At 42.1% G+C, this 14,120-nt stretch overlaps 1 protein-coding gene across 1 annotated transcript in view; it reads left to right on the forward strand.

The window, feature by feature from the left end:
• LOC139449695 (sushi, von Willebrand factor type A, EGF and pentraxin domain-containing protein 1-like) overlaps positions 1 to 12,601 on the forward strand; it is a 39,097-nt gene extending 26,496 nt beyond the window's left edge. The window contains exons 17-28 of the mRNA XM_071231198.1: positions 2,046 to 2,219; positions 2,978 to 3,160; positions 3,264 to 3,530; positions 4,497 to 4,685; positions 6,392 to 6,547; positions 7,092 to 7,322; positions 7,498 to 7,666; positions 7,752 to 7,873; positions 8,376 to 8,535; positions 9,515 to 9,627; positions 9,929 to 10,057; positions 12,241 to 12,601. Of these exons, the coding sequence (XP_071087299.1) occupies positions 2,046 to 2,219; positions 2,978 to 3,160; positions 3,264 to 3,530; positions 4,497 to 4,685; positions 6,392 to 6,547; positions 7,092 to 7,322; positions 7,498 to 7,666; positions 7,752 to 7,873; positions 8,376 to 8,535; positions 9,515 to 9,627; positions 9,929 to 10,057; positions 12,241 to 12,332 (1,985 nt within the window). The 3' untranslated portion in view covers positions 12,333 to 12,601. The remainder of the gene's footprint in view (positions 1 to 2,045; positions 2,220 to 2,977; positions 3,161 to 3,263; positions 3,531 to 4,496; positions 4,686 to 6,391; positions 6,548 to 7,091; positions 7,323 to 7,497; positions 7,667 to 7,751; positions 7,874 to 8,375; positions 8,536 to 9,514; positions 9,628 to 9,928; positions 10,058 to 12,240) is intronic.
• Positions 12,602 to 14,120: the final 1,519 nt, after the last annotated feature.

The following is a 14,120-nucleotide window of genomic DNA, read 5'->3' on the forward strand; positions in this document are numbered from 1 at the left end:
GGACGAGGCACCAATAGGTAAGACTACAAGGGGCGGTACTGTGAGACACCAATAGGTAAGACTACAAGGGACGGTACTGTGAGACATAACTAGGTAAGACTACAAGGGGCGGTACTGTGAGACACCAATAGGTAAGACTACAAGGGGCGGTACTGTGAGACACCAATAGGTAAGACTACAAGGGACGGTACTGTGAGACATAACTAGGTAAGACTACAAGGGGCGGTACTGTGAGACACCAATAGGTAAGACTACAAGGGGCGATACTGTGAGGCACAAATAGGTAAGACTACAAGGGGCGGTACTGTGAGACACCAATAGGTAAGACTACAAGGGGCGGTACTGTGAGACTCCAATAGGTAAGACTACAAGGGGCGGTACTGTGAGGCACCAATAGGTAAGACTACAAGGGGCGATACTGTGAGGCACCAATAGGTAAGACTACAAGGGACGAGGCACCAATAGGTAAGACTACAAGGGGCGGTACTGTGAGACACCAATAGGTAAGACTACAAAGGACGGTACTGTGAGACACCAATAGGTAAGACTACAAGGGGCGGTACTGTGAGACACCAATGGGTAAGACTACAAGGGACGGTACTGTGAGACTCCAATAGGTAAATCTACAAGGGACGGTACTGTGAGACATAACTAGGCAAGACTACAAGGGGCGGCACTGTGAGACTCCAATAGGTAAGACTACAAGGGGCGATACTGTAAGGCACCAATAGGTCAGACTACAGTGGGCGGTACTGTAAGACACAAATAGATAAGACTACAAGGGACGGTACTGTGAGACACCAATAGGTAAGACTACAAGGGGCGGTACTGTGAGACACCAATGGGTAAGACTACAAGGGACGGTACTGTGAGACTCCAATAGGTAAATCTACAAGGGACGGTACTGTGAGACATAACTAGGCAAGACTACAAGGGGCGGCACTGTGAGACTCCAATAGGTAAGACTACAAGGGGCGATACTGTAAGGCACCAATAGGTCAGACTACAGTGGGCGGTACTGTAAGACACAAATAGATAAGACTACGATGGGCAGTGCGGCGACATACTAATACGTAAGACTACTGTGGGCGGTAATGTGAGACAGTAATATGTAAGACTAGAATGGGCGGGTTTGTGAGCCACCAATAGCAAAAGTACAAGGTTTTGTGCTGTGAGACATCATTAGTTTGGACTTCAAAGGGCAGTAATTTGAGAAACCAATTGTCAAGACTAAAAGGGGAGGTTATGTGAGACACCAATAGGTAAAAACGACCAGGGATGGTATTGTAAGACACCAATAGGTAAGACTACAACGGATGGTATTGTGAGGCACCAAAGGGCAGGTCCACATGGGGCGGTACTGCGAATTACAAATAGGTAAGACTAAAATTGGCGGGTTGTGAGCAACCAATAGACTACAAGGGGCAGTAAGTAACTTGAGAAACCAAAAGGCAAGACTACAAGGGATGGTATTGTGAGACACCAATAGGTCATCTTCCCGAGGCAAGGGAGTAAACTGACTTTAAATGTTTCTAGGCCACAAATGGCTATTACGAGTTAGGTCCTTCGTATTGACAATATTCCACCTCTCACATCACTTGCATTTGCTTCAAACAAAATGGCGGCGCCCAGTGAATATGATGTGGTAGATGATCAGAATCTACATTGTGTTAAAACGGGTCGTACTTCGGATCAAATCACTAGAGCACCTTGATTAAAAACACGAATAGATTTGGAAAAGGTCTGTTAAAGCCGAGTTGGCAGTACACATGTTTTGCAAATCATGCAATCGACCGAAAACTGCCCGGCAATTTACGAACCGGACGTGGATTTTGTTTGAACTGTGCGTAATTCCATAATTCCAGCCTATTTCAGCAATGGTGGAAAGTGGACTTTTATGGTCAGTTAACGCTTGCCTCGGTACGATGCCAATAGGTAAGACTACAAAGGGTGTTGCGTTGAGACACCAATAGGCAATACCACATGGAGTGGTGGTATGAGGTGAGGTGTGTGATGAATCTACACTTGTATTGCAACTGTTTCAGTTCATGGTAACTGGAGTGTTTGGAATCCATGGTCCCTTTGCTCTGTGACCTGTGGCGGGGGTAAAATGTCAAGGTCTCGATATTGTGACGCTCCTGCCCCTGAACCTCACCTTGGAAAACCATGTGAAGGATCTGCTGTTGAAACATCTACTTGTAATGAGAACAAATGCCCAGGTAATGATAATATTCATTATGCATGGTGATGTTCAACAATGACATTTAAACATCACACACCCGTTTTGTGAACCATACGAATTTGTTTTATTGGTTTTATAAGTTATCGGGTACTCTGAAAGTAAACAGAGAACAAAACTATGACCAACTCATTTGGTAACATATTTTCAACAAACTTACATGATTACTAAACTTGTATTGCCAAATTTCAAAATGATCCCTGCTGTGAACAATTAGCACTTGAAGACAAAGTTGTGTCAATTCCTGGTCATGTAACCCACAAGCTAGATTTGACACCTCTTCAAGGATGAGTTGTTGCATGTTGACATCAACACCATCGTGCTTTTAGACTTTTTAAAACTTGGTATACAAAACCGCCCACTCCAAATGACTGAAATGTGAAAAATAAATAAGAAGCAGTGGTTTGTTGTTATTCTGACGACCAGAAATAAATAAAATCTTTAAAAAAACTCATTTCGATCGCTATCGGTATAAATAAAATATATAAATAATACCAAATAATTAAAACCTGTTGAAAATATATCTTAAAAACCTCAAAACAAAACAAATTAGGACGAATTCCTATTGTTTCCGCTCCCACTTGTTCTCCATGCCAACTTAACAATTTTGGCATATCAATACATATTAAAACTTGTATTTTTACTATCCCTCTAAGACCAAAGAGGAATAGATTTTCAATTCAGAGCTCCGTGATGCTTTACCAGGCATGCCAACGACACGTGTCCTATTACTTTCAGAATGCAAGACGTCCCAGTTGACATTGGGCAAAGGCGTCAGCGTAAACTGCTCCAGAAAGTCGGAAGCGGCCATGAACTGTTCCGTGTCATGTGTTGGTGGTTTGGTGTTCCAAGAGGATCCGCCAGTGTATACGTGCTATGAAGAGACATGGGTTCCAGGCCAAAAGACACTTTCATGTGTCGGTAGGTACACCGTTTCTGTAACATTTACGGTGTAAGGACCGACTATTCTATCATGTGACGTATGATTGAACCGAAAACACTTCCATGTTTGCAACTGCTTCAGAATTCAAGATCCCCGACAACGTGGCGTTTAACTACACCGTACCCTACAAGACACGGGTCGGACTCAACATGGCTGCCGATCTCGCCGTTATCCAAAACACGGCGTCTGTCTGTGCGTCCCGGACTTCCTGTGTTCATAACGCGGCCTGTACAGTCGTGGTTGACGTGGAGACGTGTCTGAGGGAGGCTGGGGGATGTGCTCAGTTTCCAGAAGGATACAATGCCAAGCTGAGGTTCGAGGGCATCGTTGTTGTCAGTAACGTGAGTGGTAGGTAACCGTCGATTGTGTAAATAAACTGTATATAACGTTCAGATCATCAAATGAATTCCTAAACCCCGAATCGTATCACAGATCTACAGCATTAAGATTACACCAAATCCATACTTGTTTAGTCCGATGCTTTTTTTCCTTACTGAACGTTTCCAATTTTGGAAATGACAGATCGTCCTTATTTCTCCATATTAATGTGTACATCTGATACTTACTCCGGGTCTCCAATCTTCTATATAGTTACTAGAGTTATCAAACTACAGAAACATTTAACACTTAGATTCGGGCTCATATTGTACCAACTGCCTTCGTGGTCTGGAGGATAGAGCACCCGCTCGGAGAGCAGGTGGTCGATGGTTCCATTCTCGGTCGCGTCATACCAAACGAAATCAAAGGACCTGTTGCTCTGCCTGGCCCTCGGCATCAAGGGGATAAAACAAGGACAGTAATCGGGAACGCCACGTTAAACCTCATTACAGCTCACCTATTGTCCCAGATCCTACTGAACAATGTGAATATCACATATGCATATAGGGTCACTAGTGGTCAAGTCTCGTAGGGCTGTAATTCCACATCAAAGCACCATACGCATAAGCTTCACTGCAGTAGTATATGTCCGTATCCACTTTTAGCTTTTATCTGACTTAAGCAGTCACGCCGTTATATAACAAAACTACCATTGAGTAAGGCAGTATCAATTTCCCTCAATCATAAAATCGGGCTTCATTTTGATTTTGTAGAACCAATAGAAAACCAAGCTAAATAATTGCACTTGCTTTATGTGACGCGTTGTTTGACGTCTTGGATTTGCAGCTGTGTTGGATGTTCAGAAAGTTATTGATGATATATTTCTTGAATTTACACTGAAAATGACCTTTACTGTTAAGAGAGTCTGTGTATGTGGTTGGTGACTTTATTTATATACATATATATATATATATATATATATATATATATTTTCAGCCATTGTAACAAGGCAGAACCTAGCAGAAGTCTACTCGTCCTTGAACGCAACTTACAATGACCTTGAGAAGATGTACAAGGAGTGCTTCCTGGTGACGCTGACAGATGGTCCAGTCACGCCAGGAACATCTATTGCGGACAGTGACCTCTCATGTCCAGTAGGGTCAGTCCCAGACCAGGGCTACTGTAGTGAGTACTTTCGGCTACTTTATGGATTTTATTCATTGACTATTTAGGGTTTCAGTGTGTGTGGCTAAGTTTGGACCCTTAATGGTTTCAGCCTAAATGTTTTTAACAAGTTCCTGACAGTTCTGGTGGACAGATGCCTGTTGGTAAGCCATTTTCCTTTCAGAGCTTCGCTGGTGGCAAAGGGTTGTCGCCCTGTCTTCCAGTACAGTTGTCTTTCGGGCTGGCAGGGGCACGGGTGGCCCAGTCGTCTAAGGCGCCGCGATTTGCTGTGCAGAGTTGCGTCCCTTGGGCACGCCAGAAACCTATGATTGTGGGTTCGAATCCTGGTTCGCCCCAATTATGTTTCTACGTTTGTCAGCACCATACCCATGCTCTTGGGTTTCACCGAAGTGGTAAACGTCTGAGACCTGCATCACTTCAGGCTTTCCTCCCACATTAAGCTGACACGCCGTGATATAACTGGAATAGTGTTAAAAGCGGCATTAAACCAAACTCACTCACTCACTCAGTTTCGGGCTGGCCCTGATCGTGGACGGTCCTTATCGTCACGTGTCTGTCGGTGATTTCTTACGAGTTTGCTGATGACAGTATGGCCATAGCCAAGTTGACGTCCAATTGTTCTGTATGCAATACCTATGACATACATGACAATGAATTACCTACGGAGTGCCTCTGACAACCTCCAGCGTGCCATGGTAACATCTGCTGACTAAACTCGGATACTAGACATTTTATGTGCTCTTACCTGCATTGACACCAGAGTGCTTTTCCTAAAACTCGATTGTATCATGCTTCATGTTCATATGTCTGTGTATTTGAGCGACACAGTCAATTATTGCCATGACTATACTCGAAATCGACAGCCATTCTATGAATGAGTATCATGAATATTGATGTTTTATAAACTGGTATATCACTGTCCTTTATTTTGTCAGGGGCGCATATTTAATTTAAGTATAAAGACGATGTAGATACGAGGTAGGCCTAAGTATAATACATCTTACCTTTTGAGTAGAGTGATAACATTTTGGACACACAAATTCCTAATGGAAGGAATCACCAAGTGTATACGTACTATATACATTTTGTGTAAATATGTATGTGTTGGGATATTGTTGGTGTGAAGGAACCTCACCCACAAACACACTGTTCCTAACCACCCAACCCGCACCGCACGTACACACGCACACTATTTATAATATAAAGCTGTTTTCAATAAGACATGTAGATCCATGAGATGTTTCCACGTGTTCCTGGCTTTCATCAGATCTTCTTACCGGTATAAAATCAATTGTCCGTAAAACCTATTTTCTGAACATCCATAGCGCATTAATCCTATTATCCAGCACTGTCTTCAAGAAGGATGTATACACAACAGTGTATTTTTGAATCTCTCCGTTTGGAGATATTTATATTGAAATTAGTTGTCTAATTGATTTTCCTGATCACAAATTGGTATATTGAGGGGCCCCGTTCCTCAAAGCGATCGTAGCGCTACGACTGTCGTAAGCCTATGTTAAGGTATGGGAGTTACGATCATCTTAGCGCTCCGATCGCTTTGTGGAACAAGGCTCTGGGCGTTAGCGTAAGATAGCATGCAATGGTTAGAGTCTCTATGTTGACGTTCTCAGTGGTATTTGTCTGGTAGGACATTTCTGGATGACAGGGCCGGTGTTAACGGAAGTTCTCTGCTTTGTATATTTCAGCTACTTGTGCCCCGGGCATGTATTACAACAACGGCACATGTCCCCAGTGTGAGCGAGGATGGTACCAGGAGGACAATGGAGCTTTAGAATGCGACACGTGTCCAACTGCCTTCAACACCAAATACTCGGGGTCGAGTTTCAAGTCGGAATGTATTGGTATGAAACACATTAGATTCGGCGCATCAACACCACATCATATAACCTGTATAAATATGCATGCATGAGAGACGCGTCTTACCATATTAATTTTTCTTATGTATCAAAATAACTCTTTGTGCAACAGTCTTCCGTTTCACCTATGTTACCCACAGTTGTCTTTTCCATATACCATATCGTTCATAAAGGTCATCTCATAGGGGGTCACGGGTGGCCCAGTCGTCTAAGGCGCCGCAATTCGCTGTGCAGGGTTGCGTCCCTTGGGTACGTCAGAAACCTAAGATTGTAGGTGCGAATCTCGGTTCGGCCCGATTATGTTTCTAGGTTTGTCAGCACCATACCCGTGCTCGTGGGCTTCACCGAAGTGGTAAACGTCTGAGACCTGCATCACTTAGGGCGTTCCTCCCACATTAACTGTTACGCCGTGATAAAACTGGAATACTGTTAGAAGCGGCGTTAAACCCAACTCACTCACTCACTCACTCACTCTCATCATCATCTGATCCCATCACTGGTCACATCAACTGACCTCTCACCATTGCAGCTCCCCCTGCTGATGCCTTTATGCTTCTCACTGACCCCATCACTGGTCACATCTGGTCAGCCACCATGTCCGACTTCAGACTCAAGGCTGTATCTCTGCCCGACAACGTGAGACTGGCCTCATCTGGATACGACCCGGTCACAAACCACATCTTCTATGCTGATAAATACAGACCTGCCATACACAGTGTTGGGCCCAAGAAGAGCACGACGTACGTCACGCTCAACTGGGGTGAGTGATGTCAGCGATTCCGATACACAGTATATAACTCACTAATATATGCACCAAATAAATGATATCCTTATTATTCAACTGGAATTGAAAAAATGTGATTAAGTATCTGCGTCGCTCCTTAACTGTTGTCATGATAAACATTAATTTGCCATGTCGTTTTGCGCCGTTACAGCTGCCTCTGTGGATGGTATAGCAATAGATCCTATCTCAAGACTCATATTCTACACTGACAAAGGAAACGACGTCATCGGTGTGGTAACCATGGTAACAAAATATCACAAGATTGTAATCAGTTCTGCTATCTACATGCCAAGACATATTGAGGTGGACCCCATACACGGGTAAGCATGTCTCAAGATGATGATGTTAACGGTCTCGATGACTCGATACTTCTGACTCTCAAACTTGCTTCTTTTCCTTCAACAGTGTAATGTACTGGACAGACTGGGGCGAGGGCAACAAGATAGAGCGGGCCAACTATGACGGGTCAGGCCGAAAGGTGTTGGTCAGCTCAATATGGCCGGAGGGACTAACACTGGACAGAGATGGTGAGAAGAAGCCCCCGTGCTCTCTGTCTCAGGAAATCAAGGCTTGTGATGTGGAAATCCAGTGATTGATACTAAGAGCGCGATGCGATGACATGCAGTCAATCAAGTCACTAAGTCTCCAACCGATCCATTAAATCGTTTCTTGCGACAACCACAGGATGCTGGGGACCAATTCTAACCTTGAATTCCTTATTTATTTTAACTAGGCCCATGGAACCTGCTTTTAGAGTTTGACTGACCGACCGTTGTTGGTCATGCTCAACTACATGTACCATTGACTTTGTACGTAGACGTTGTCCATATGTCCCAGGGGAACCGTTTTGCAAAAGCCATGAGGAGGGCAAATGCCAAGGTCCCAAAATTACCAAATCCAACAGAAATATCTGTGTTTACACTCAATCATAAATTATTTTATGTCCAAATTAAGTATACACCTTCTAAATGATCGGGGTCTTACTTTGCATTCACGTATAAATCTTTTACACACGCGTTTTATATTCAGCCGGGAAGCTGTACTGGAGTGACACCGAGTCCAAGACCTTACAAATGATTGACTTGGATAAAGGAAATAGAACAACTCTCCTGACGACGGGCAACTACCCCTCCGCCATCGTCGTCTTCAACGACTTCCTCTTCTACTCCGCCATGTTACCCAATATGAGGTATTTTTTTATATATATAACTGTACCACTCAAGCATACACCTTAAGGTCAGGTAGTAATATATCATTTTATCCCTCCGTCGTACACCTTAATGTCAGTTAGTTATATATAATTGTACCCCTCCATCATACACCTAAATGCCAGATAGGTATATATAATTGTACCCCTCCATCATACACCTAAATGTCAGGTAGGAAATATAATTCTACCCCATTCTACCCATTTTACACACCTTAATGTCAGGTAGTTATATATAATTGAACATCTTCATCATACACACCTTAATGTCAGGTAGTTGTGTATAATTGTACCCCTTCATCATACACACCTTAATGTCAGGTAGTTATGTATGATTCTACCCCTTCATCATACACACCTTAACCTCGGGTAGTTATGTATAATTGTACCCCTTCATCATACACACCTTAATGTCAGGTAGTTATGTATAATTGTACCCCTTCATCATACACACCTTAATGTCAGGTAGTTATATATAATTTTACCCCTCCATCATACACCTTAATGTCAGGTAGTTATATATAATTTTACCTCTCAACCATACACCTAAATTTCAGGTGGTTATATATAATTTTACCCCTCCGACATACATCTTTAATGTCAGGTGGTTATATATAACTATATCCCCCCCCCCCCCCCCCATCATACACCTTAATGTCAGGTAGTTATATATAATTGTACCCCTCCGACATGCACCTTAATGTCAGGTAGTTATATATAAATTTACCCCTCCATCAATCTCATTAAAATCAGATCTAAGTTCTCATGGGATGATGTCCTCAGATCTTTGTTTAGCGATAGCGAGAACTGAGATCTGATTTTAATGAGAGTGACCCCTCCATTATACACCACACCGCCAGTTAATATCTATCATTGCATCACACAAACATCAACTCCGCCAACACCAATATAAATCTCAAGATGTACCATACATTTTTGTGAATCCTTTTTTTCATTTCAGTAGCGTAATGATGAGGGTCAATGTGGACGGAACAGGATTCACCATGACAAAGTTACCTCCCTTTAGCTACCTTTCTGACATCCACGTCTTTCGAAAGAGTGCTTTTAAAAATGGTATTTCCGTCGAACAGTTTGTCTACAAAACATATTAAATAGTATATATAAAAATTATATTAAATATAAAAAATAATATCTGAAATTATCTTTAAATGTCAGGGGTAATTTAATATAAAATCATGAAAGGCATATCAAATTAAGCGTAAAATATAATTGATTTCGTATTATAGCTAATTGAATTATATTATACTTTTCAATGCAATGTTGTATTTTTATTGAGGGGTGTACTTCAATTATTGACGTGACATTAAATGTTGTTTTGGATCCTTTCTGATTAGGCTTCAATTTCACGTTCCAGTTACAAATGGCTGCACTAACAACAATGGCGGCTGTTCACACCTCTGCTTTCCTCGGTCAAACGGATCTAACGTCTGCGCATGTCCCGATGGCTACACACTGAATGCCAATAAGGTTGATTGTACCAAAAGTGAGTTTTAGCAAAACATTGATATTAGTGATTGTGTTTATCACATCGACCCTATCGTATGCATAGCGACTCACATAGAAGTGTCTGAGTGTTGATTTACGTCGAATTTAGCAATGTTCCAGCTATATCCCGGCGGCCTTAAATAATCGAGTCTGGATGAGGCAGACCAGACGTCGATTGATTCAGCAAAGATCGATGTCGTTGGTAAATGATCATCATCTGTAGCTGAATCTGTGATTCTCATTTTTGCACAACTTCTGGTACTGCATGGGTTGGGGGCCTGTTCTGACCCCACAGGAACATCTTGATGACACAATTGGTGTATATCTTTGAATATATAACTGTGATGGGGTATTTGTGTTACAACTGTAATGGGATATCTGTGTTAAAACTGTGATTGGGTATTTGAGTTAAAACTGTGATTGGGTATTTTTTAAAACTGTTATTGGGTATTTGTGTTACAACTGTGATGGGATATATGTGTTACAACTGTAATGGGATATTTGTGTTACAGCTGCAATGGGATATTTAGGTTACAACCGTAATCGGATACTAGTATGTAGGTTACAACTGGAATTGGATATTAAGGTTACAACTGTGATGGGGTATTTGTGTCACAACTGTAATGGGATATTCGTGTTACAGCTGCAATGAGATATTTGTGTTCCAACTGTAATGGGATATTCGTGTTACAGCTGCAATGGGATATTCGTGTTACAGCTGCAATGGGATATTCGTGTTACAGCTGCAATGGGATATTCGTGTTACAACTGTAATGGGATATTCGTGTTACAGCTGCAATGAGATATTCGTGTTACAGCTGCAATGAGATATTCGTGTTACAGTTGCAATGGGATATTCGTGTTACAGCTGCAATTAGATATTCGTGTTACAGTTGCAATGGGACATTTGTGTCACAACTGTAATGGGATATTCGTGTTACAGCCGCAATGGGATATTCGTGTTACAGCTGCAATGAGATATTCGTGTTACAGTTGCAATGGGATATTCGTGTTACAGCTGCAATGAGATATTCGTGTTACAGCTGCAATGGGATATTCGTGTTACAGCTACAATGGGATATTTGTGTTACAACTGCAATGGGATATTCGTGTTACAGCTGCAATGAAATATTCGTGTTACAGCTGCAATGGGATATTCGTGTTACAGCTGCAATGGGATTTTCGTGTTACAGCTGCAATGAGATATTCGTGTTACAGCTGCAATGAGACATTCGTGTTACAGCTGAAATGGGATATTCGTGTTACAGCTGCAATGAGATATTCGTATTACAGCCGCAATTGGATATTCGTGTTACAGCTGCAATTGGATATTCGTGTTACAGCTGCAATGAGATATTTGTGTTACAGCTGCAATGGGATATTCGTGTTACAGCTGCAATGGGATATTTGTGTTACAACTGTAATGGGATATTTGTGTTACAACTGTAATGAGTGAGTGAGTGAGTGAGTGGTTTTACGCCACTGTTAGCAATATTCCAGCAATATCAGGGCGGGGGACACCAGAAATGGGCTTCACATTACAACTGTTTTGGGATATTTACGTTACAACTGCAATGGGATATTTGTGTTACAACTGTAACGGGATATTTGTGTTACTTGTATTATTAGCAGTATTTTGCATTGTAAACCCAATGGAACATGCTTTGGGGGATAATCGAGACTGAATATTCTCAGGTGTTGACGTTTGATGTCTATCTCCAATTTGAACAGTATTTTATATAGAATCCGTTTCATGTTGGAGGAGACCGGATCCCCGGCCGCGTCGTACCAAAAGACATTAAAAGATGGTACTTGTTGTTACCCTGTCTGGCGCTCGGCATGAAGGGGCTAAAACAAGGATTGGTCGGCTCGGAGTCAGTATTCTGCGTCTGAGTGGGGTATTTATGTTAAACTGCGGCATGGTATCTCAGTGAGCTAGCACTATAAATCGGCATTCGCCCGGACTAGTACAAGCAGCCACACAAACACACCCTATATAAGTGCAATAATCTTGGTCGCGACCTTAACCCCATCACCTCATGTTAGAGGAATGCCCAAAGTGGGGATGTCGAATTAAGGTGGACCATGCAAGGCGAAATTCGGCGTCTCACAGGGGCCTTCCGTCCTGCCTGATAATGGAAGAACATGCATGCATTTACGCATTCCTGCATATCATTTCAGAGATCATCAAGTCTTGGTGGTGGGATGTGTGGATGAGGCATCGAGGACGGAGAGAGAGGAGACATCAAATGCAACCACGTGGAGGGAATTAGAAACACGGAGTTATTTCTTCGCGTCCTTGTTTAGCTCATCCTCGGTCATCCAGGATTTTTGTTATCTTCATGCTATACGATAAATAACTTATAACCATTCGTGACGATACTTTCGTTTTAAGACCGATTGGAATGACACGAGGTGGCTAAACATAGCTTCCTTTCGAAGGTGATGTTACTGTCTCTCCCTCTCCTTTCTCTAACTAAGCGCACAATTTCTCTCGCTCATTACAATAATCCGATTGGACGATTCATTCGTCACCACTCGCCCCTTTCCGTAACCTGCAATATGACTCGTCCCCCTATCGATGAATGTTATGTGCGAAAATACGGTAAACCAATCAGAATGCGCGTATGATTTCAAGTTCTTCGTCAAAGAATCCCTCAGAAATATGTTTTTATTTTACATATGTCTTGCATCTAAAAATATACCCAAGACACAGTTAAATGTGTTCAATCATAATGAAAAATTCTGCGTGTCCCGGTGCGCTTTAAATTGCATCTGAAATATATATTATATATGGGGAAATATATGTGAACCATTAGGCAACGAGTTGACAATTGTTTTAGGTATGCCCGATTGCGCTAAGACGGAACCTGGTCGCAAAAATGGCCATGAGAGGGGCACGAGTCGCTATTCGGCTTGACCCGAAATAACACGAGTTGGTCACGAATGTGGACGATTATGCAAGCGTCGTGCCTTATGAATCGGGCTCAAACAAAGCCTTGTGGTTAACGCGTGCGCTCACGCCGAAGACATGGGTGCAACGGTTGACGCTCATTGCTGGTGTCCCACGCCGTAATATTGCTGGATTATTGCTAAACGCGGCGTAAAACAATACTCACTCACGCACCTTTTTGGTAATTTGTTCAAGTCTAATTTATTGTTTATTCGTTGTGATCTTATTCACATGCACCTCGTATTTCATAGTTATTATGCATGTATAGAGAAAGCTTATTGCCACCTCGATGCATGATCCCATCTAACTCAACTTCTAATTAACCTGGATCCCGCGAACCATTTTAAAGCTCACAATCTACTTCTAACAACGGATTTTCATGATGGCGCGTTCTCTTGGCGTGATCAATACCGAGTTGTCGTAAATCCATTTTTTGTTAGTATGTAATGAAGAAATTATTTCAGAAAATAAAATAGCTTTACTTTCGGAAAAAAGATATTTGTTTATGTCATCGTCCTTTATATAGTTACGCAAAACTCCGGGGAAGAATGCATCATGTAGGACCGCAAACACCACAGTAAATGGTTCCAAATCCTCGGTCTTACCTATTCGGCCAAAGTAATGGGTGTTTGGAATGGCCCAAAAGTCGATCGTCCTTAGACGTCTGAAGTCTGCAACGTGTGAATGAATAGTTTTTACTGTCCCCCTATATCACGATCGGGAACAGCAGACATGGGCATCACATTGTTCCCACTGTATTCATCTCGGGCTTTCCGTCCACAATAAGCTGACATGCCATGATATAACTAAAATATTTTTAAAAACGCCGACAAATTAACCCAACTCGCTCACTCACAACTCAATAGACTGCGTTAACGTTGATGACAGCGCAATGCCGCATCTTTGTATGGCCTTGTATTGATTTGTAAGCTAAATCTCAGCCTCTAATATCCCTATATTGATCAATGTTATTTGTTTGGCGCATAGGCAACACAATGAACAATGTTTTGACAAGTACAGCTCCAATCAACACCTTGTATGTCTTACATTACAAGAATAACCGTGTCATAAAGACATGATTATCAGATGAACATTCTTTTTATTCAGA

The sequence above is a fragment of the Haliotis cracherodii genome, unplaced genomic scaffold (genome assembly GCF_022045235.1).
Source record: "Haliotis cracherodii isolate W230 unplaced genomic scaffold, xgHalCrac1.p SCAF_8, whole genome shotgun sequence".
Classification (NCBI taxonomy): domain Eukaryota; kingdom Metazoa; phylum Mollusca; class Gastropoda; order Lepetellida; family Haliotidae; genus Haliotis; species Haliotis cracherodii.